The following is a 23,464-nucleotide window of genomic DNA, read 5'->3' as shown; positions in this document are numbered from 1 at the left end:
GTGTGTTGCGTAGAAGTGTTGGACTAAACATTGTGTACCGATGGAGGAAGGGTTTTGTGCATTAATTTGGATTAAATTGTGTAACATGAATTTATGTTATATATTAAAAATGAAGGTTTGGATGGAATGATGAATGTTAAAGACGTGTTTCACACCACAAACCACACGGATCACCTGCAACGAATAAAGGGGCGGGACTGGTTGCCCTGTGGAGTCTCCGATACCTAAGTCAATAACACAGTATAAGAATAAATGTATGTAAAGAAGAAGTGAATCAAGTTCCATATTTGTTACCTCCTGTAGGCTATTTATAGATGTTATTTTCTTGGAGTGATAGAGTCCAATTTGCATTGTGAAGTATTTTCCTTTTAGGAGTCTACGTTTATCTCTTATTAGGAGTCTAAGCCATCTCCCTCTTAGGAGTCTGAGTCCCTTCTTGACTTTATCTCTTAGCTAAAATTGTGGGGGCTCAAATATTCCTTTCAGTTACCCCACTAATTTTCTTTGTGCTGGGACATGGGAAATTAACTACTTTCTATTCTCTGTACCTGCCTTTTACCCCGCTGGCTCGTGGGCAGCTGCTTGCTTTTGTTTTCCCCTACCCCGCCGAGGATCCACACTAGTTAGTGCGTGTGGGTGTCTTCACTTCCTTTTGGTTAGCTAACAGTTGACTGCATGGTGAACAAGGCTCGACCTTCAGTGGCTTGACCTTTTGGTTGTCTTAGGAATCTTCAAGTCAACTATGATGGAGGTAGCCTGCAGAAAAAGTGATTCTGGTAGCTGTGAAGCCTTAGAAAGCCTTGAGAATCTTCAAGTCAATAATCTACAAAATAAATTTAGAAAAATGGTCACTAGTTTCCTGTTCGGTCCTTGGCGGGAGATGTACTCGACCATATTAGGTGTGAGCGCGGAGCTCGATTTTGAGTTTGTTTGTTTGTGTGAATGTTTCCCTAAGAGATTGTTTATTGTCGGTGAAGAGTAATTGTTTTTGTCTATTGGCTTTTGGTGTGTATTTTTGTGATTTTTTTTGCTTTTGTTGGTAGTAGTAGATTTCCTGCCCCTTGGTGTAAATTGGTGTTGTGTTCTTGCTTAAGTGATCAGGGAGCCCATCGTCTTCCTGAATCCACATTAGGCAGTTGTTGAGCATGAAGGAAACACGCATGAGGTGATTGTGGAGCTCGGTGGCTCATTCCAAAAGGTAACTTTGGAATGGGTTGTGTGGTCTTCTGGCCTCCACACCTGTTCAATGGCGATCCCTGGAGAGGGTCGTGTAGTCTTCTGACCTCCACGCCCGTTCGATGGTGATCTCTAGAGAAGGTAGTGTGGCCTTCTGACCTCCACGCCAGTTCGATGGCGATCTCTAGAGAGGGTCATGTGGTCTTTTGACCTCCACGCCTATTCGATGGCGGACTCTGGAGAGGGTCATGTGGTCTTTGCGACCTCCACGCCAGTTCGTTTGGAGAGGGTTGTGTGGTCTTTGAAACCTCCACACCAGTTCGTTTGGAGGGGGCCGTGTGGTCTTTGCGACCTCCACGCCATTTTGTTTGGAGGGGGTCAGGTGGTATTTGTGACATCTATGCTAGTTCGCTTGGAGAGGGTCGTGTGGTCTTTGTGACCTCTGCGCCAATTCGTTTGGAGAGGGTCGTGTGGTCTTCCGACCTCCACTCCCATTCGATGGCAATCTCTGGAGAAGGTTGTGTGGTCTTCTGACCTCCACGCTCGTTCAATGACGATCTCTAGAGAGGGTTATGTGGTCTTCTAACGTCCATGCCCGTTCGATGGTGATCTTTGGAGAGGGTTGTGTGGTCTTTTGACCTCCACACCCATTCATTTGGTTGCCCCACGTCCTAAGAAGTTCTCACAAAAAACAAAATAGGTAAGTGTATTGCAAATTACAAGTTTGAGATTTGTGAACCTGAGCCACCTCGCTAAAGCGTGGTGAAGGTTGGTGATACATGGGTGATGCCCGCAGGTCGCCATTCCTTGGCACGGGCAATGACAAAACCACATATGCTTTCCACGGAGACCTTGGTTTGGTTGCATGGCAGACATGTCGGTTTTGTTACTTGCAGAGAGGCATTGGTCTTGTTTCTCGTCGAGGGGTGTTGGTCTTGTTGCTTGCCGAGTGGTGTTGGTCTTGTTGCCCGCCGAGGGGCGCGGATCTTCTTTTGGTTGCTGAGTGGGTCATGGGGTTCTTTGACCTCCACGCCCTTCTTGATTACTAAGTGGGTCGTACGGTTCTTTGACATCCATGCGCTTCTTAATTGTTGAGTGGGTCGTGGGATCCTTTTACCTCCACGCCCTTCTAGGTTGCTGAGTGGGTCGTGGGGTTCTTTGACCTCAAAGCCCTTCTTGATTGCACTGCTTCTTGAGGGATTTTCACTAACACAAAATAGGTAAGTGTAATACAATTAACAAGTTTGAGATCTGTAAACCTAAGTCATTCTATTAGAGTGTGGTGAAAGCTAGTGACACGCAAGCAATTTTAGCATTGATGATGGTCCGGGATGCCCGTGATACCAAACGGTCTATTCCGATGAAGATAGAATAATGACCGATAGGGGCTTTGTAGGTGGTGTTTCGTAGGGCTGTACAGAAACCGACGGCACCGGCCGCCACCGACGTGAACCGACCGCCCGCGTCAGGAACAGGTGGAGAACCGGTCGGCGTGCGGTGGAAATGTTAAGAAACCAACGTTCAGCGGTTCGGTCTCAGTTTGAAGCTGGACTAGACCGCTGAACCGACCGATATAATAAAATATATTTTTTTTAATATACCCTTATCGAAACAACGTCGTTCCACTTAAGTTTAAGTGGGACGTCGTCGTTTTAGTTAATAGGTACGTGAAACGACGTCGTTTGGCATTAAACCAAACGGCATCATTTTATTAAGGATGTAAGAAAAAAATAATAAGTCTGAAACGACGCCGTTCCACTTAAGGAACAGCGTTGTTTCGATAAGGGTCTTCTTCTTCCCCAATCCCCTTCTTCCCGAATTCGATTATGCAACTCTGTCTCTCTATCTCTCCTCTGTAACTCTCTCTCTCCTATGCATCTCTCTCTCTCGGTCTCTCTCATTATTTTCTCAGTAGAACCGTTGAGAACCGATGCCAACCGAGAACTGCCAGAGAACCACCTCGATCGGTGTCCTCCTCCCCATTGACCGGTTACGGTCGGTGCCTCCCCCATTTTTCCAGACGTCGGTCGGCATCGGTTTTGCCCAAAACCCGCGCCGACGACGTCAGTTTTCACCCCTAGTGTTCCACGCCATGCTGGTGATTTCCAGCAAAATATATTCCAGGAGTGCATAGCCACCCAGATTCTTGTGGAACCTCGAGGAGTTTCGGTAGAGAAAAATCTCTAAACGTCGAAATTTTTAGTAAAAATTAAAATAGTGAGTTTGAAAGAGACAAACTAGGATGATTTAGCCGGTGCTTTGTTTGTATGAATCGGGACTCATGGTTGAGCCTAGACGACATAGCTTTAAAGTGCATTATTTTTGTCTCCATGTTCCTGCTTGAAGTGAGACTCTCTAGTAGGCGATAGGAATTTTCATGGTTTGCCAGGTTGGTGAAGATCACCGTGATGGCAACAGAAAGCGCCGGACCTACGCGGCGTGGCCATGGAAGGCGCCATAAGCTCATGTTGTGGCGTTGGCATCGAGCAACTCTCACGACTAGCTTTGGTGATGGTTGCACGAAGCTTTACGACAATCTTGGCTTGTGGGCGAGGATCATAATGACGGTGACAGAAAAGTGTCGGAGCTCCACGGCGTGGCTGTGGGTGGTGCCACAAGCTCATAGTTGGGCTGGGATGGCGAGCATGTTGTAGCGTTAGCACCAAACAGCCTCTACGGCGTGCTTTCGTGGTGGTGGTGGTGGTGAGGCTGACGGTGAGCAAAGCCATTGTGGTCAGGGACCATACCATTGATGACAGAAAGTTCCGACAAGCTACACGGTGTGGCCGTGGGTGGCACCATAAGCTCAAGTTGTGGCGTCAACGTCGAGCAGCTCTCATGATAAGCTTTGGTGATGGTTGCACAAAGCTTTATGGTAGTCTTGGCTTGTGGGTGAGGATCAACCATGCCGGTGATTCTAGTGGTGGTCGGTAGTGTCTCTACAACTTCGTGGACGCTCGTGTGTGGGCCTCTTAATACATATTGCTCTCTACATGTACTGTGCACGGCGTGCACTCCGTTGCAGTACTGGGTGAAAAGTAGAAGGCTCCACCGTCGAGTCTCCGCATGAAGGGCAGACGTCTTCAAGCCTCACCATGCTACAGGGGTTGGTGGCTACAGGTACGAACTCCAACGCTTTACGTGCACTGTGCATGTGCCCATGCACAGTGCATTCTCTAGGTGACCAACAGAAGGCTCCACCATCGAGTCTCAACCACGAAGGGCGAACATCTTCAAGCCTCGCTATGCGACGTGGGTTGGTGGTCTAGTTGGTTTCTGCAGTGAGCAACAGCTGGTGTCGAGCAACTCCAGTCACGTGCATTGGCGAGGATGGCAAGGAACAGTGGTGAGGAACACCATTGTGGTCGGGAATCGCCACTCCTGGCGATAAAAGGTCACGACGAGTCAAAAGGTGGTCGGCGATGGGCTCGTTGGCGCATGGATGCCTGGTTTTGGTGGTCCTTCAGCAGCATGCATCCTCTATCTGTGCATGGCCCTACGCGAGCGGCTTCCGTGATGGAGGAACTACCCGGCTGGCGACAAAAAGCACTGGTGGTTCTAGTGGCAGCCAGTGTTGCACCATGCAATTCACAGGCGCCTATGCTGGGCCTCTGGCAGCTAGTTTCTTCTCTGCCTACATTGTGCACAATGCTCTGATCCGACGAATTATCGGCAGGAATCTCCACCTTCGTCGTATCTCCGCCGTCGCTATATTACCGGTGTGTCACTAGTGGCTGAAGTTCTGCATGGTGAAGGAAGTGGGTGCACACCGTGCATCCCCTATGTGCGTTGTGCATGGCACATGCGTAATGCATGTTGTACGTGCGCAGTGCATACTGCACGTGCAACATGCTTCCCTTTTTTTTTCTTTTTTTTTTTTAACCATGCAACGTTAGGAAATCCTTAATAAATAATAGGAAATAAAAAAGTTGAAGAGATCTTATATGATTTTTGGAGACGATCTTGTGAATCGCGAAATTCCCCTACTCTACTTTCCGGCAATAAAAATTTGTGGTTTGCATGTGATCGCGTGGTAGTTGGCATGTGAAAATCACATTGAAGTCTGTAAAGATCCCACAGATGGTGCCACTGTTAAAGATGTATTTCACACTACAAACCACACGGATCACCTGCAACGAATAAAAGGGTGGCACTGGTTGCCATGTGAAGTCTCTGATACCAAAGTCAATAACAGTATAAGAATAAATGTATGTAAAGAAGAAGTGAATCAAGTTCCGTATTTGTTACTTCCTATAGGCTATTTATAGAGGTTATTTTCTTGGAGTGATAGAGTCTAATTTACCTTGTGAAGCCCTTCATTTTAGGAGTCTTAAGTCTATCTCTTATTAGGAGTTTGAGTCATCTCCCTCCTATGAGTTTGAGTTCCTTCTTGACTTTATCTCTTAGCTAAAATTGTGGGGTTCAAATGTTCATTCCAATGAAGTTCTTGGACGTTTGTGTTGGATTTTAAAGTGAAACTTCTAGGCCCATTTTTAATCAAGCATGCAATATGGAATGATGCAAGGGATGTGTATGGCCATGGATTGGTTGTACTAAGTTGGCCTTGAAGTTAAGAGTATGCATTAAATGAAGCATGAAGCTTGTCTACGAATGGTGTGGTTATGACGAAGTACTAATGAAATTGAGCTTCATGAATTATTCATTGTTTGGGTCGAATGTGCATGTTAAAGACTATATTTCAAGGTTATAGATATTTAGAGTATATATGGATGCAAATGATAAAGTCATGGATGTTTATAAGGAATCAATGATGGATGCCATGCCACAAGCGTTAAAGTATGGTTAGGATTAATTCTTGGATATATATTGAGGATTAATTGGATTATCAGTTGTGTTTGGATAGTGAGATATTCTCAAGTATTCTGTGAATAGTAGGGGTGTAACCGGTCCGGTCCGGTTTTGGATAAAATCTAGGACCGAACCGGTATGTACCGGTTTTATATTTTTCAAAACCGATTACGCACCGGTTACCCTCCTAAACCGGTACTTCCGGTTTTACCGGTTTCCGGTCCGGTCCGGTCCGGTTTTCCGGTTTTTTAAAAATATAAATTTCACAATTTGTCATTAAAAATTTGTTTATAAAAAAAAAAAATTGATTTAAAAAAAACTGTTTTATACTTTTATTAATATATTAGACTATATAATAGTATTAATATTAGACTATTAGTATAGTTATAAGTTATATATTAGTATTAGTTATAAACTTTTAGTGATTTAGTATTAACATTTTATGTAATAATTTATAAATTATAATAAGAAATTATTTCATATATGAATATATATGTTATATATAAAATTTCACATAAAAATTTATAATTATACATTATATATAAAACTTATATATATTAATATTTAATATATATAAAATATTTTGTATAAAACTTATATATAAAAATATTATTTTTTATTTTTTTTAATCAACCGGTCCGGTCCGGTTCGGTCCGGTCCAAAAAATTCCGGAACCGGAACCGGCCGGTTTTTACGTTTTAAAAACCGGTTCTGGACCGGACCGGTTCAAAACCGGTAAAACCGGTCCGGTTCGGTCCGGTCCGGTCCGGTTTTCCGGTTTGAGTTTACACCCCTAGTGAATAGTAGTAAAAAATAATGAAAAAATATTAAATAGTAGTGAATAGTAGATGAATAGTAATAATAAAATATTAAATAATAGTAAAGTATCCTAAAAATACCTGATGTACTCTCAGATTTGGGTAGTGAGGTATTTTATCATCTCGCAAGTAGTTTCATTAGACAAGTTTGTGGATGACTAACCGCATAAGATCTGTTAAATATTCAACTCATTTTATTTTAACGCAAGAATATCCCAAATTTAAAAGTTAAAACAAAGATGTAAGGCAATAATTGGTCCAAAGAAAAGCTATAAAAGCATAGGCATACTTTTTCTAATTTGTAAACAATGATTTTGTAATTTACATTTTTATAGATGTTGTTGCAAGCTCTCTTCTAATTTTAATGCTTATCTTATTTTATTTACGGAATCTTCTATATTTGGTGCATAATAAAAATAAAAGAAAATTTTTAAGAAAGTCAATAGCACTCGTTCCATTACTTTTCTAAAATGCTCGTCTATAGGACACTAGAGGGGTAGGCGTTACACATCTCAACCATTTTTTTTTTCTAAGAGAGTCACACGTGGCTACCATATGGCATGCCACGCCATTATCTAGTAAAACATTCTTATACGAATAAAAATATATAATATTTAAAATATAAAAAACATGTAGATTGATTGTTTTGTTATAACTTGATAGGTGAATAATTTTGGTCACTGATTATTTCTTATTATTTTATTATTTTCTAAATGATATAATTATTTTCTTAAAAGGAAAACCTCATCTCATTAAAACATTAAACAATACATAAATTTTCTTCCAAAACAACAAGCAAAACCTCTATTGGACCCTCCTCTAACCACACCCTCTCACATTCAGTGTTAACAGCCAACTTAACTGCCATATGAGCAGCCTTGTTACCAAACCTATGAATAAAAGAGAGTCTTTGCAATGGAAATCTTTCCATCATCTATAACTTGTCCCAACCAAGAATTATCATCTAAATTGGACTAAACAACATCAATAACAACCTTGGCATCACCGTCGAAGTGAACCTGATGAAAACCCAAGTCAATACACAGTTTCATAGCTCTTAACAAAGCATAGCTTTCTGCAACAAAAACTGAGTTAACACAATCAGTAGGAGCAGAAAGAGCAGCTAGTAGATCCCCTCCACTATCTCTGATAACAACTCTCAAACCTATCATTTTCTTTTCCTTATCAAAAGCAGCATCAAAATTAACTATCAAATTAGGCCAAAAAGCTGGTTTCCATCTTTGTTCTCTTATTTCTATCTGACATGTCACTACTGGATTAGAACCCTTTTGATGCACTTGCTTATAAGAAAATAGATCATCTTGAGCCAATTCTAATATCACTACTGAACTTTTAAAATTGTTTCAAAAACAAAAACCATTCCTTTTTTGTCCATATTCTATGAAAAATGACAAAAACCAACTCCAACTGATCTAAATCTAGCCTCAAATATAATTCAACCTATAGCATCTCAAAATCTGCATAAAACCTCTTCCACTTTTTAACTGGACTTGCATCTCCACCCCAAACATCAGCTGATGCAGAATAGGTCCAAAGAACATGCAACACAGACTCCTCCTCCAGTTTGCATATTGGACACAAACTACTATCAATCCCTTGCTTCTTAAACAAATTACCTTTTGTAGGTAAAATATTATTTAAAGCTTTACATATCAACTATTTTGTCTTCCCTAAAGCCCCTATATGCCATATCTTCTTCCATTGATCTTCAATCCTCCCACAACTTGATGACTCTCCCAGTTTCTGACTTTTCTGCATAAGATATTCATTATAGGCACTCTTAACAGTGTACAAACCTCAGCTGAACCCTTCCATATAAACCTGTCACTAGCTCCCCTTCTACTGATTGGAATAGCACAGATCACTTTTGTCTCATCTTCATTAAAGACAACTTCAATTACCTCTTTTTTCCAACTCCTCTTCTCATCATCAATGAGCACATCAACTCTGGCTTCTGAGTCAAAAGTATTAACTGGTGTTTGAACATGATAAGTTGATGGCTTAGGCAGCCACTTGTCCTTCCAAATCCTTATGCACTGACCATTCCCCACTCGCTACACAAGTAAACTTTTAACCAGATCTAAGCTTGACCATAGTCTCCTCCAAATGAAAGAGGGACAAGACCCCAGTTTAGCCTCCAACAACTCCCCATTATGAAAATACTTATCCTTAAAAACACAAGCCACCAATGAAGAAGGTTTCTTTAAAAACCTCCATACTTGCTTAGCAAGCAAAGCTCTATTGAAATTGTTGAGATCTTTGAAACCTAGACCTCCCTTGCCTTTCACCACCCCAAGCTTTCCCCAACTTTTCCAATGTATTCATTTCTCAAGTTTGTTGTGGCTCACCAAAACCATGCCAACATTAATTCAATTTCCTTTAACAAAGTCTCAAGTAATTTAAAAACACTCATAGTGTAAGCAGGTATAGCCTGCAGCACACTTTTTATGAGGATTTCTTTTCCTACTGTAGATAAAAGCTCAGTCTTCCAACTATTAATCATCTTCCAAATTTTCTCCTTTAGTCCTCTAAAAGAATTGTACTTAGACCTTCCCATAACAGTGGGAAGCCCCAAATACTTGTTATAGTTATTGCACATCACCCCACCTGCCTGCTATAAAATAAAACTCTTGTTAGCAGCCTTTGTGTTAGAGCCAAACAAAATACTGGTCTTCTGTTTGTTTAAAGTTTGGCCGAGTCATACTCATATTGAACCAACAAATTATTCACACATCACCACTCCTCATATTTTGCTCTTTAGAATACCACATAATCATCAGCAAAAAGTAAATGATTTATCCTTGTACCACATGTTTGCCACTGTTGCCCCTTTAATAGCCCCTCTAGATTCAAGAGTGGTTTGGATTCAAAGATGAGTTGATGTGGGTTGAAATGGTTTGTAAATAGTAGAATAAAAATTGAATTATTTATTATATTTTATGTAGAAATTTGAGAAAATTGTAATGATGAGATGAGATGAGTTGAGGTGGGTTTTAAATGCAAATGAAGCTGCTTTTTGTAATAATGAACTAAGACTTTCAACACAAATCAAGAACAAATATGGTGACAAATGATCACCTTGTCTCAACCCTGACTGAATAACTCACTGATCTCACACACTTCATCACCATTCTTGTCCAATTCAAACCAAATCCTAGCTTTAACATCATAGCCTCGAGATAACCCCATTCTACCCTATCATAAATCTTAGACATGTCAAGCTTAATGGTCATACTACCCTCTCTTCCCCTCTGCCTATTTTGCATTGTATGATGTAATTTATAAGCTACCATAATATTGTCTGTAATAAGCCTATCAGGAATAAAGACACTTTGATTCTAAGAAATAACCTTAGACAAAACACTCTTTATTTGATTGGTCATAACTTTAGAAATCAGTTTGTAAAAGATATTGCATAAACTTATTGGATGATATTCATACACTAAATTAGGAGAGTTTACCTTGTGAATCAATGCTGTGTAAGTATGTTTCAAATCCCTTAACATTTTCTCATTTTGCAAGAACTCAAAAACTGCTTGGACAACCACCCCTCTCACTGTCTGCCTGTCATCTTGATAAAACTCAACACCAAAACCATATGGTCGGGATGATTTAAAAAGAGATATCTACTTTAAAGCAACAACCATTCCTCACTGAAAAAAGCAACAACCATATAATTTTTTATTCAAATTATATAATATCTCTATTTAAGAAATTTTGATGAGAAGTTAAAAAAATGGTAATGAGACAAAAGTTGAAGTTGTAAAATATCATGATGCATTTCGTGTCAGCCGGGGCGAACGCTATGTTTTTACACGTTCAGAAGACAAAAACGACAGCCCACCAACCTGCTTTCCCCTTTCTCCACGAGGACTCGCACCCAAAGGTTATAAAAAGACTTGTGCCAAAGTTACCCTTTCTGTCTTCAGGTATTCACATAGACGCCACCAAAAGTTCATAACAACGAGGGTATTGTTACGAAAATTATATTCATCGTTCCTAAATTTAAAAATTCTATTTATTAACTTCAAGCTACATATCATAAAATAACTCAATTAGTATATGAAGAACAAAATTAATTTTTTTTAAAAAAATAAAAATAAATATAATGTGTGATATGTGAAGATGATAAATAATAAAACTCATATCATGATATATTTTTTTTTTACTAAATTTATAATATATGGATGATGAGTAGAATAATTCTTTTAATAAAATAAAAACAAAATAAAAATAAAATAAAAAATTAAGTGTAATGTGTAGTATAGAGATAATGTGTAAGACTCTATTGTTATTATGTAGCCTAACTTAGACTGTTCAGTTTTCCTTGTCATCATATATAATGTCACGTAATTTGTTAAATATATATACATGTATGTATGTTTTAAAACATAAAAAATAAGATTAAAACTGTAGGATCTCATTTGTTTTTATAATATTTTTTAACTCATTTAATCTAATTATTATAATTTTTTTAAATTTTTATATAAAATAAAATAAATAATTTAATTTTTTTAAATATCTAAAACAAATTATATTAAAAATATATTTTGATAATATTTTTTAATTTTTAATTTTATTTAAATTCATCTTATCTGTAAAAATAAATGTGACAATTTATTCTATCCTTTTATATTTATAGTTTTTTTTTTTTTTTAATAAAGCACTTGCACCACACGATATCAATGGATAAAGTGAACGTATAGAGTCTAGACGCAAAGACGGCAGAGTAATTTCTCAAGAGTGCTGATACACTTACAACACCTTATACAACACATTGTACAACAATGTGTTGTATAAGAGGTATTATGGTAAAATTAATTTATTTTTATAAGGTAATTTTACCATAATACCCCTTATACAACATATTGTTGTACAATGTGTTGTATAAAGTGTTGTAGGTAAATCATTTTCCATTTCTCAATTAGAAAGTTCCCTCGGTTTTACATTTGCCGTTTTCGATATTACACTCGAGAAAATGGGGGCTCTTTGGGAATTCGATTGTGACAGTTCAGGTCTGAACCGAAGCTTCTTTGTTCCCTCTCTGTAAGCGTCTCCGGGTACTTTGCCCCGAATTTGCAGATTTTATATTATAAAAAGGGCCTTTCTTAGGTTCAGATTTTTATGTTGAATTCTTGCTGATCACAGGCATCGACTTTGTTGGTAAGGTTTTGCTTCTTTGTCTAGCTGGTTTCTTCTTTTCTTTTTCTCATGCAATTGTACTTTATTTTTCTCTCTGGGTTTGGTCTTGGATGTGAATGAAAGAGTGGGTTGATCGTATTTTTCTACAAAATTCGAGCCTTCATCTGGTTTGTAAATTTTGAAGGGTTATGTTGTGGGAGCCTTTAGTTTCAGGTCCATGCCTTTTCTTTTCCCAAATTTTTTTTACTTATTTTTTTTTTTCTATATGTTTCTGAATTCCTCATGGATGTTTGTAATTGTATCATGATTGAACTTTTTATGGAGGCTTTTTATTATTATTATTATTATTTTATTATTATTATTATTTTTTTTTTTATGCAAGTAAAATATGGGTCCGGAATATTTTTCTACATCTCTCAAGTTTCTAATTGTTAATGAATTCTGAAAGTATCTTTCTGATAATAAATTTTCGCTTTCTGTCACCTTTTATTTTTTTTTCTTTATGCATTTTGCTTTTTGAATGGTCTTTAACAGATTGCTTGGTTTATGTAAAATGTTAAATACGGCGACTGTTATTATTATTTTACTCTTGTTTCTTTCTATTTCTTTTTTATTTTTTCTTTCCTTGTTTTTGTGTGTGCGTGTGTGGCTTTAGTAAGGGCTGACTTTAGTAATGATGTTTTCAAGTGATCTTCAAAACTCTCAGTCTCTGGCCTTGCTTACTTGGCCGGGAATATAGTTTCCTTTCAGTTTCTTAAGTTTCCATGTTGAAATTCATATTCTTTTGGGGCACAAATTGCTAGATTTACTTGTTCTCTTTTTGAACTACTAATTTCTACCTATCTGTTTTACCTGTCAAATTTTTTTTTGAAATTTTTACTATCTAGGTATTTGGATGCTCATAGTATCTCAATGAGTTGAATACGTGTCATGCATACTCTTTCTGGTTCTGACTGCCGTAGAATGATTCTAATAGCTCTCTTTAGAGGTTTTCTAGCTCATTATGCTCATTATGGTTTCATATTAAATGCCCTCATTTTTATTCTAAAGTGGGTAGTATAAGCAAGTCTCTGTATTGTGGTCAAATTAGGATTTGTGATCACTGATTATTATTCTCTTAATGGGTACTGGTTTTCTGTATGTTTCTTTTTCCCTCCTTAACTACCTCCTTGTTATGATTATAACTTGTAATTTCTACATTCTATGATGATTCCTCACCCTCCGGAGATTATTCTTGTTGCTGTTGTGTAGAATGGTTATAAGCGGAGCCATTTAGATCTGTAATTGTTTAGATATAAAGCCTGCTCATAATATTTCATATTTTGTTAGCATCATCATAGTCTTGGAGAGAATTGGAGTTTCAGTTGAATTTCTCTTGTATTTTTTCCTTCAAGGTTTTTGTGATTACTAAGCTTATATCATGGAATTCGTTAAGAAGTGGTCTGCTATAAAAGGTTGAGTTGTTCTTTCCCACAGACATTTTTCCAAAGATCAAGTAATCATGCGTGCACCAGCATTGCTTTCTCAATGTTTGCCCGGGTTGGTGACCCCTGACCGAGGAAGTCACAGCACATCCTCCATATCAGAAAGAGATTTGAATCTCCCTTCACCTGCCGTTGAGATAATCCCATCTAAGGTAAGTCCCTTATCCCCACCTTTAACCCTGCCAATTTAAATGTGTCAGGAAAAGGAAGAATTGTTCAATGTATAAGGAGATTGTTTATCTGGAGCTTCTTGTTTTTGGGCGGGGGATATGATGGTTAGAAATTGTGTTCAGAGGTCTAACACTCTTCTCATTTCTACTGCGCAGACAGCTCATCCATACAAGTATGCTGGTGAGAATGTAGACTTACATGGGCTCAATATTTTCAAGGTATGTCAAACCCTTACCTTGACAGCTTTGCTTTTCAGCATTTATGTCTCTTGTTTTTAAATGTAGAGTTCTTTTGTGGAAGATGAATTGCAATTGATATGATGGGCAGTTGGTGGGTATAGGTCCAATCAGGTTATATGTGATGCAATGAAATTTATGAGCAGAATTGCTTTCATTTTCCATACTGCTCAGATCACTTCCAAACCGATCGTATGGAATGTTTGTTCATGGAAAACATTTTATCCTCCAGCTTTCCTGGAAAACTTCTTTCTATTATTTTGTTATTTTGAGCAAGTGTTATTGGAATTCTGTGTGGGGTGGCCTTCCTGAACCCAAAAAGTCTCCATTCCCTTGTGTAAAATTGTGGACCTCATTTTTTTATCTTCTACATGCTATATGAATTTGACCTATGGCTCATGACCTGTCACCTTTAGGCCAAATGTGTCCAGAGGTCTAATGAAAATTGGCTTCTTTCTCGAAAACCAGCCTTATGGCCTATGCGATTTAATTTCAATTCGTGCATGTTTCTCACATATACTAGTGTTAATATAGCAAGCTTATACTTCTAAGATCCTTCTACGGTGGAGTGTTGCACTTGTTTATCATTTGTTTAATAAGCTCTATTCATGCCATTTCTAATCTCCTTCAGGGAAGAGTTAGTGTTGCTGATATCATTGGATTCAATGGTTTGGAAATGATTTCCTCAAAACCTGATGGTGGGTACCTGACACCGGTATTCATTTTCATGTGAAGCTTTCCAATTCAGATCTTCTGTTGATTAGCCGTAATATCACCATTTTTTTAGTAATCTCATTCTATATGCCATGATTGACTATATACATATATTCTTCAGTGGCATTGTTCTCTATGCAAAGATATAAATGCTTGTTCCAAATTTTAGAAGCTAAAAACTCTTATGGTTTTGTAGGATATCTGAAATCTTGCGACAGCTCTATTGATCTTGTTAATGTCCTTAAGCATGAGATTCGTGATGGACAATTGAGTTTTAGAGGCAAAAGGGTACTTGAGGTAGTTCATTCAAAGAGAGATTTTCATTACTTGCTATTTCATGCTTCAATGTTATTTCATTCCTTGACCTGTCAAAAAAAAAAAAAAAAAATCATTCCTTTCTTACATGTTTTTAATGTTCTGAAGCTTGAAGATTTTTTATCCCACAAGTAACTATTGTTTTTGTTTTTGTTTTTTGTAACATTCAATCCTGATATGGAAAATTTAAAGTATTTCTTCCATGGTGTTTTCGGACGGGAAAACAGATATATATATATATTAGGGGTACTGCCCATACCATATGGGGCGGGGTAGCCGCCCCCGGCCCCTACAAACAAGGGTGGTGGATTCCCTCCGAAACCCGCCCCTACAAACGAGGGGTGGGGTATCTTGTCTGGGTACCGCAATGCTGGGGTGGACACCATGTCTGTCCCCCCCCCCCCCCCCCCTTTTCTTTCGCGCCCACATAAATGGACCATATGCCCAGAGTAAGTTTATGGGCCCAAAATGGTCCAGAATTATATGTAATGGGCCAAAACTGGTCCAGAACCTATTTCTGGGCCATTTTGGACCCATAAATTAACAAAAAAAAAAGAATACAAAATGAAAAATAACAAAAAATAATTTACAATAATAGAAATTATATACTACTAAGTTGCAACTATTAACTAATAATCATAAATAAGCTATTACAATAATACAAATTAAGAGAAAAACTATTGCAAAATTACAAATTCATCTAAAAATATTACAAATCTTACTATTGTAGCAGCATTACAATCGATGACATCATGGTGGTAGAAAATATTACAAATCTAAAAATGTTACAAATCTTACAAATCTGAATTAACAGAAGAATAACAATTCATTGGAATTTTGGGTAGCCATGGTGGTAGAAAAATCAATGAGTTGTGCTGACTCTTGTAAGACTATGACATCATAAAGCCTGAAATATTAATAATTTAAAAGGAAAACAAATTAGAATTATAAACAAGAAACAAAAATTAAAAATAAAAACATATATTAGAAATGTAAAAATTACAAACATTAAAAGTACTAACCAAGATGAGATTGGGTCATTGGGATCAAGATGAGAATAGATCATTGGCTCCTTGGAATTATGATTGGGCATATGACACTGAGATTATAAAAGCTAAACAAAATACAAGCAAAATAATTAGATGCTAAAAATTATATAAATACAAAAAATAATGAAGGGACAAATTGTACAAATCAATGGCAAATGGCAATGGTGGGTCCAATACACATGAAGTCATATTGCAGCGGACGTCGTCTCATGTATTGCTACAACAATTAAATTTGAAATTAATACCGATTAAATGAATATAAATAAATTTAAATAATAAAATGAAATCCATGATTACCTAATCCAGGCTGATCACCACCCTCCCTGTCGGCCTCCTCAAAGTCAAGAACATCTGAAACATGAATTGGGGTCTCCTTGATCCAATTCTGCATGCAAATCAATGCCTCCACAATGGTAGCAGACAATTAACTCCAGAATGGATCTAATATGCGCCATTCGGTGCTAAAGGCCGACTTTGAGGCTACGGTGCTAATAGGGATGGCCAAAATACTGCGAGCTATCTCTCCAAGGACGGGATACTTCACGTCATTGATCTTCCACCAAGCTAATATATCAAAGTCTCGTGCAAATGGTTGAAGCTTCACTGCTAAGTATTTGTTTACCTCCTGCTGAGCTTCTTTAGAATAACGGACTATGGGGTTGTGCTCTAACCTTTCACCCCAGTCTAACCTATGCCTTTTCCCAACCCCAACTGCCGGAATATTACCACCCCTAACCCTTGTCACAATAAGCTCTGCCTATGCATTCCTGTGCACAATTCTAAATCTATATACCATGCCATCAATTTGACCCGCCAATTGGCCCACAACTCTTTCTAACATATAATTTGTTTTTATATCATTTGCTACCGTGTGATGAGAATGAAGATTAAATCTAGGTTCCAAGTACTTAGAATATGCTTGAAACCATTTCCTCTTCACAAACTGATAAAGGTAGCTCGTCCATGATGACCATACGAGTTAGGTGTCTCCTACACTCCTCTGGATCATACTTAGTATACCCCTTCAACGTTGCACCCCCGCTATCCCCCATCTGTCCTTTTTTTAAGTCTAATCTCTAGTTTATGACTCTTCTCTTGTAAAGATTTTTAATATTGGACTCTTTTTGCATTGTTCTTCTAAGTGTACCTTTAATTGAGATGTATCATGTCTCCTATAATGACATTCATACACTTTAATTGGGGTCACCACCCTCTAGCTTGGTAAAGTGAGTCCAAACTATTGAAATAGATTTCTTACTTTGTGGGGGCAAGGGGGCAGGGCAAGGGTCCGTACAGGTAGGGGTAGGGGTAGGGATAGGGGTAGGGGTAGGGTCCGAAGGGTTAGTAGGGGTAGATCCGGTAGGGTTACATGTTGGGGTAGGGGTAGGGGTAGGAGAGCTAACTCTAAAATCTGACAGACTAGCCATTCTCCAAAACTGACAAAAATTTGAAATGAAGCAAACATCATAGGAACAATTAAAACCAGGCAACAATCACCCAAAATAAATCGGGATTTCAAATTTGAAACCCCAAATCAATTCCGAGTTTCATATTGAAAGCCCAAAACTAATCGGGGTTTCGATATTAATTTAATTTTAGGGTTTCAATCCGAAACCCTAAATTAATTTAGGGGTTGGGGTTTTGATATTAATTTAATTTAGGGGTTTCAATCTGAAACTCTAAATTAATTTAGGGTTTCAATCTAACATAATGGCCTGGTTTGCTTTCAAGACTAAAATCTAAAACTTTGAAAATTTTGAAAACCTCTCATCTTATCATTACAACTTTCTTAAATTCTCATACAAGATAAAATAAACAATTCAACTTTTTCAAATCTCAAAACAAAAATAATATTAAAAAATATATTCTAACAATACTTTATTCAACTTTTTAACTTTCATCTCAACTCATCTCATATCTGAAAACAAACGAGGCTTAAGGGTTTTGGATTGAAACCCTAAACTAATTTAGGGTTCCAATATGAAATCCTAAAGAATTTCAAATTCACAATTTAAAAATTACAAACATCAAAACACATTCACAATTCAATCCTCCACAACACACAATTCAGAATCTCATCCTCCAACTCCTCAATTTAATCCCATCCTCCATAACTCAAAAAAAAAAAAAAAACATAATCAATGTGCGAGTCTGCGACGGGAACTTACCTACGGAGGCAAACTAGGTGTGCGACGGACGGACTATGGAGCGGGAGAGAGAGCGGCGACTGTGAGTGGTGAGTGCGAGGGTTAGAGAGAGAGAGAGAGAGGAGATTCTGAAAGTGGGTGTCGCGGGAAGGGGGGTTAACCAACTTATCAAAACGACACTGTTTTGATATGGGTTGTTTTTAAAAAAAACAAAACCCAGTCATCAAAACAGCGCTGTCATTTGGCGCTGTTTTGATGATTGGGTTTTTTTTTTTTTTTAATTATAATATACATATATTATATGTATATTTATGATTTATATATATAGATGCGGGGGCGGGGCGGGCGGGGTTAGCCCTAGCCCCTTGGTCCCACTGGGGGCACTAGATGCAGATGGCCCCCCCGCCCCCCGCATCTGGCGGACGGGGGGTCCACCTCACCATGCTGCCCACCCCTAATATATATATATATATCAGCTGGGATTGTCTTATTCATGACCACATGCAAAGAATCATGGTTACATTAATTCAATGTTCCTGTATATAGAGACAAGTAATCCAAATATGCTTCTAAATGTCGCTTAGTTTTTTAACTGCACTTCTTTTTCAATATTATCGTTGTATGAAACCTTTTTACTTGCAGTTTAACAGTTGCGTATTTTATAGCTTCCTCACTTGTGCGTTTCTGTGACTACTTTTCTTTTGATTCAGTAATGATTAAGTTAGATTTTAAGAGTTAATCTTTCTACTCTGTGATTCTTGCAGCTCAGCTGCAGTTATGGACTTCCAGGGATTTTCTCTTGTTTGAAGGTAAATCCTATTTGCTGATAGTACGGTGATCTTTACTTCTGCTGAATCTTGTTTATGCATCTACCTAGAAGTGTGATAAAAATGAGTCATTTTCATTGTTCTGTCTCTCTCTCTTCAGCTTCCAGCCACCACTTCTAAAATATACAAATCATATTGCTGCTTCTATACGGGACCTCTACTTAAGGTTTGCATGAAAGCATGAGCATGTTGCCAAGAGGTGCCATCTGATGGTGGACATTTAGAATATTGCAACACCTACCATCAAGTCTGCAATGATTATAAACCATCATGTCTCCAATCAAGTATCTCAGATGGCCTGTATTTAGATTGCTATGTCATCTACATATACAGATATGTACGGCTATAAAGGATATGCACTTTCTATTACTCCCCTAAATTTTTGCAAAAGCATGACGCCTTTGAATTGAGTAGGTCTCAAATTTGTGGGTTCAAAATCATTGGGGAATGGGATTGTCTTTATCATTGTCAATGCTCAAATTTTCTGTTTGCCTGCAGAATTTGGAAGATTTTTCATTCTGATTTCTAATTTATGCACATATCCAGTGAATGTTGAACTCAACCTTCTCCTCCTCATTCTCATGGGGGCAGGGAGCACAATTTGAACCGGAGACTAGCACTTTGGAGGATTATTTTATTATTTAAAGCAGACACATCATAAATTATGCATCGTGTAGAGAGAATGCAAATACAAATTTTATTTTGATAAAACGAGAGCATGGGCTATAGGCTCGATGTGAGGAAACCCATTGAATAAAGTGAATTTGGTTCTCCAATAATGAACTTGCCCCATATCTGATTCATTCATCTACAGGGTGCTTGCACAGTGCACTTTCAAGACGCCAATGCGGAAACTATAAGATCCACAACCATACCAAATGTGCTTGCCAATCTTGAGCAAGCTCGGGACAAGCAGAGCCGACAGCCCGAGAGCCCCCTGACTCCATCCAGACAAACTCTGGCTCCATCAGTGCACTTTTTCGCTGGGGACTGGGAAGAACTCCCCACTGTGTTGTCTGTAATGAAGAATGAAGGGTTTGAAGGGACACCAGTGATAAGCATGAGCTTTTCTGAGGAGGATTTCATGGATGGAGGTAGTAGCCTAGATGGTAGCATCATGGGGCAGGAATCCTCCTTGAGGCGATCAAGAAAGCTCTCTGGAAGTCGAGCATGGGAGAGGGCTTGTGAGAACAATCAGGCAGAGGGTGGGTATGATGTTATCTTGATGACAGACATCCCCTATTCGGCGACTGCTTTGAAGAAACTATATGCACTCATAAAAAAGGTAAGTTTCTTTGTCTCTTATGAGTCATGGTTATATTATGTTAAATCAACATACAGACTCCCAACTTACTCATGACCATAGTTGCAAAAGTTTATTGTAATCTCAAATTCAATGGCATCTATGCTTTATTACTACACTCCATGATTTGTGAATGGATCGGGGAAAAGAGGGGGATTCAAGGATTCTTATTGGCTTATTTTATTCAAAATTTTGAGTCACTTAAATTTATATGTTATAGTCGGGCTGAGGGATGTAATAACAGATGCATCTCAAATGCCCTTCTAATCTCGTTCAGACACTGAAATTTTTTGCTCATCAACTTGGATAATACTTGAACCAATCCCAAAAATACAAATAGAAAACAAATTCTGGTGGTATCAGCAGCAGCTAAACATACATAAACGTGCTTCAATTCTCCTACTCATGTTTGACCGTTTTCCTTTGGATAACTAGTGTGTGAGACCTCCATATGGAGTGGTGTACCTTGCCACAAAGAAGAATTATGTCGGCTTCAACAGCGGAGCACGGCACCTGAGAAGTCTGGTAGATCAAGAAGGCATTTTTGGAGCGCATTTAGTCAAAGAACTCGGTGATAGAGATATTTGGAAATTCTTTCTCAAGTGATCACAACATTCAGAACTGCAGAAAAGTATCTTTTTAGTTTGTATAATATAATTCACATGCATTCTTTTTTTTTTCTTTCCCAATGGTTTGGGGGGGATTTGTTCAGTAGTTAATAGAGTTAAAATGGGGGAAGTATGTGAATCCAAATTTCTTGCTGTGCCTTGTGTAGTTTCTATTTTCCGCTTTACTTTCTCGAGAAAAAAAGTAAATAAAAATCTTCATAATTGAAATTCTAACTCGCAGGTTGTACTGATTTTATAGTTGAAACATTTTCTCGTCTTCTTGTTCTGCGTTTCAAGTTTGAGAAATCTGGAGAGTCTCGAAATGACTTTTTTTTTGTTGAGTTTTACAAATCCTATGATGTTTTTCAATTCTGTGTCTAAATTTGATGGTCGAATTCAAAGAATTATGCACAATTGTTGGTTTCACTCTGTCTAGGTTTTTTATAGGAGATTATATTTGCAATCTTGAGTGGAGGATTGTATGTAATTGTAAAAATTACATACAAATGGGGATTGTATGTAGATTAACTCTTTGTCGAGCCAATCCAAAAGTAAATAATAATAAAAAGAATTTATCTCCATTACATGTAAAACATAGGTTTCCATTGAAATGTTGGGGCTTCCCAACAAGGCATTCGGACTAGACTACTTTCTCGGTTTCATCTTCGACGATTCTTACGTAGACGATGATCTTTTGAGTTTGCAACTTTTGGTTTATATATTTTCTCAAATAAAATACCAATATTTTCAAATAAAGCATGATCCATATTTTGGATAAAATATAACACGAAGAGTTATGTTTTGAACTCTATGATCTAAAGTGGAAAAGAGATAGACACACCAAGTAAATCTAATGTCATTTATTAAATATTTAATGTGGACTGAGAAATTCACCCTAGTAGTCATAAGTGCCATGGGGCCAACTTTATCTATATATCTCTCTTCCACTCTAAATCTTAGAATTCTATAGGACTCCCAAGAATCTAAATCCAAAGGATAATGCTCGGGACCCAAAAAGTATCCCAAATCTTTTTTTTTTTTTTTTTACTTAGTGATTAAGGAAATGTTTTTTAATAATATTGTGATTTTTTTATTTTCTTAAAAAATATTTAATTAAAAAATACATGAAAAAAATAAAATAAAATAAAACACACATTCGAGACATATTTTTGGAAGCCGCGCAGTTCTCAAATCCAAATATGAGAGTCAAAGTTTTAACTCTATCATATCTTCTTAAACATCGCAGTTTGAACCTATCAGGCTAGATCTTTAAGGCCATGCAATTCTTGGAGTACGATCATACGCCTCCTAATCAGAGAATTTTAAGACTCAGTAATAGTTGTACATAATTACAAGCAGAAGGAGTACTCAGACAAGTCTGGTGTTGCAGAGGAATAAAGATACAAGTTTTCCTTCCATGGTGACAAGTTATCCCGGGGGCCACTAGCAGGGACGGCTCAAGTTTTCCTACCCCTTGAGCCGGCCCTGGCCACTAGAGTGAAACTCTTAAATAAAGGGCAGAAAAAATGATTTTTTTTTTAAATGGATGGAAAAATAAGGAAATCAATCATATGTGTTTAGATTATTTCTCCGGAAGTTTGTGTTTTGTCTTCTTCAATGATATTCTTGTGTATAATAAATCATTAGAAGAACATCTCAATCACTTGATAAGAGTGTTAGAGGTTCTAAAGATAAATCACCTTTATGCCAAAATGAGTAAATGTCGGTTTGGCACAAAAGAAATGGAGCATTTGGGTCATTTGATGTTGGCCTCGAAAGTTATAATAGATCCTACTAAAACTGGAGTTCCATGGAACTCTTGAATCCCCTTGAAGTTTGTTGGTTTTAACAGGTTACAAAAGATTTGTTAGAGGCTATGCTTCTACTATTGCTCCTTTAACTAGTTTCGTGGGAAAAAAAAAACCTCTTTCTATGTTTGGAAGATGAAATCATCTCAACAAACTTCATACATTCAAATACATATTCAACCTATTTACATTTAAACACATCTCAATTAGACCCACAAAATATTATCATTCACATATCAATACAGATCATCTGAGATCACCTTAACATACAAACGCAGTCAGTAGATTCCGCAAGGGCTTTCTAAAATCTCAAGTATACAGCCACACATCCACCAATTCTTAAACACTAATGAAATCTGTCTCTCACTCACATTGGAGAGTTGTTGTATTGATTTATGTAGACAGTATTACAAGGTAAGTGATAAAAAGAAAGAAACAAAGGAAAGAGAAATTACAGGGATTAGAAATATGTCAAATATTATATGAGCTATCTAAATCATTGACTTTAGTTTATAATCTCTCGTATCATGGTGGGTGATGAGTTGGAGTACAACCATCTTCTTCATGACATATGCTGCTATCCACTCCCCCTCAAACGAAAACGAGGCTGAGGCCTCATCAGGACAGAGGCCAAGTTTGCTGGGAAGATGACAGAAGGGAAGTTTAGCAAGCGGTTTAGTGAAAATGTCAGCTAGCTATGTGAATGAATCATACTCTTTGTTAATGTCGTGAAGAATGAAGATGTTGAGTTACCAGCCACTGTAATGACCCTAATTTCTTTTCCTACAACAATTTGGAAAGAACCTTGAAATAGAGCTAGAAGTTCCTAAGGGGTA

At 37.7% G+C, this 23,464-nt stretch overlaps 1 protein-coding gene across 1 annotated transcript; it reads left to right on the top strand.

The window, feature by feature from the left end:
• Positions 1-11,746: 11,746 nt before the first annotated feature.
• On the top strand, positions 11,747-20,953 carry LOC108992478. The gene is made up of 8 exons (XM_018967057.2): positions 11,747-11,987; positions 13,443-13,602; positions 13,777-13,839; positions 14,489-14,555; positions 14,768-14,868; positions 18,847-18,891; positions 19,724-20,194; positions 20,648-20,953. Exons 2-8 carry the CDS (start codon positions 13,468-13,470, stop codon positions 20,816-20,818), a joined length of 1,053 nt encoding a protein of 350 aa, XP_018822602.2. The 5' UTR covers positions 11,747-11,987; positions 13,443-13,467; the 3' UTR covers positions 20,819-20,953.
• Positions 20,954-23,464: the final 2,511 nt, after the last annotated feature.

Source organism: Juglans regia, chromosome 12 (genome assembly GCF_001411555.2).
Source record: "Juglans regia cultivar Chandler chromosome 12, Walnut 2.0, whole genome shotgun sequence".
Taxonomy (NCBI): Eukaryota; Viridiplantae; Streptophyta; class Magnoliopsida; order Fagales; family Juglandaceae; genus Juglans; species Juglans regia.
Note: the sequence above shows the minus strand (reverse complement) of the source record. Positions and strands in the feature narration are given on the sequence as shown.

Coding starts and splice junctions, on each gene's coding strand:
- LOC108992478 (XM_018967057.2), top strand. CDS start 13,468: ATGCGTGCACCAGCATTGCTTTCTCAATGTTTGCCCGGGTTGGTGACC. Junction 13,840..14,488: donor ATGGGCTCAATATTTTCAAG/GTATGTCAAACC, acceptor AATCTCCTTCAG/GGAAGAGTTAGTGTTGCTGA. Junction 14,869..18,846: donor GAGGCAAAAGGGTACTTGAG/GTAGTTCATTCA, acceptor TGATTCTTGCAG/CTCAGCTGCAGTTATGGACT.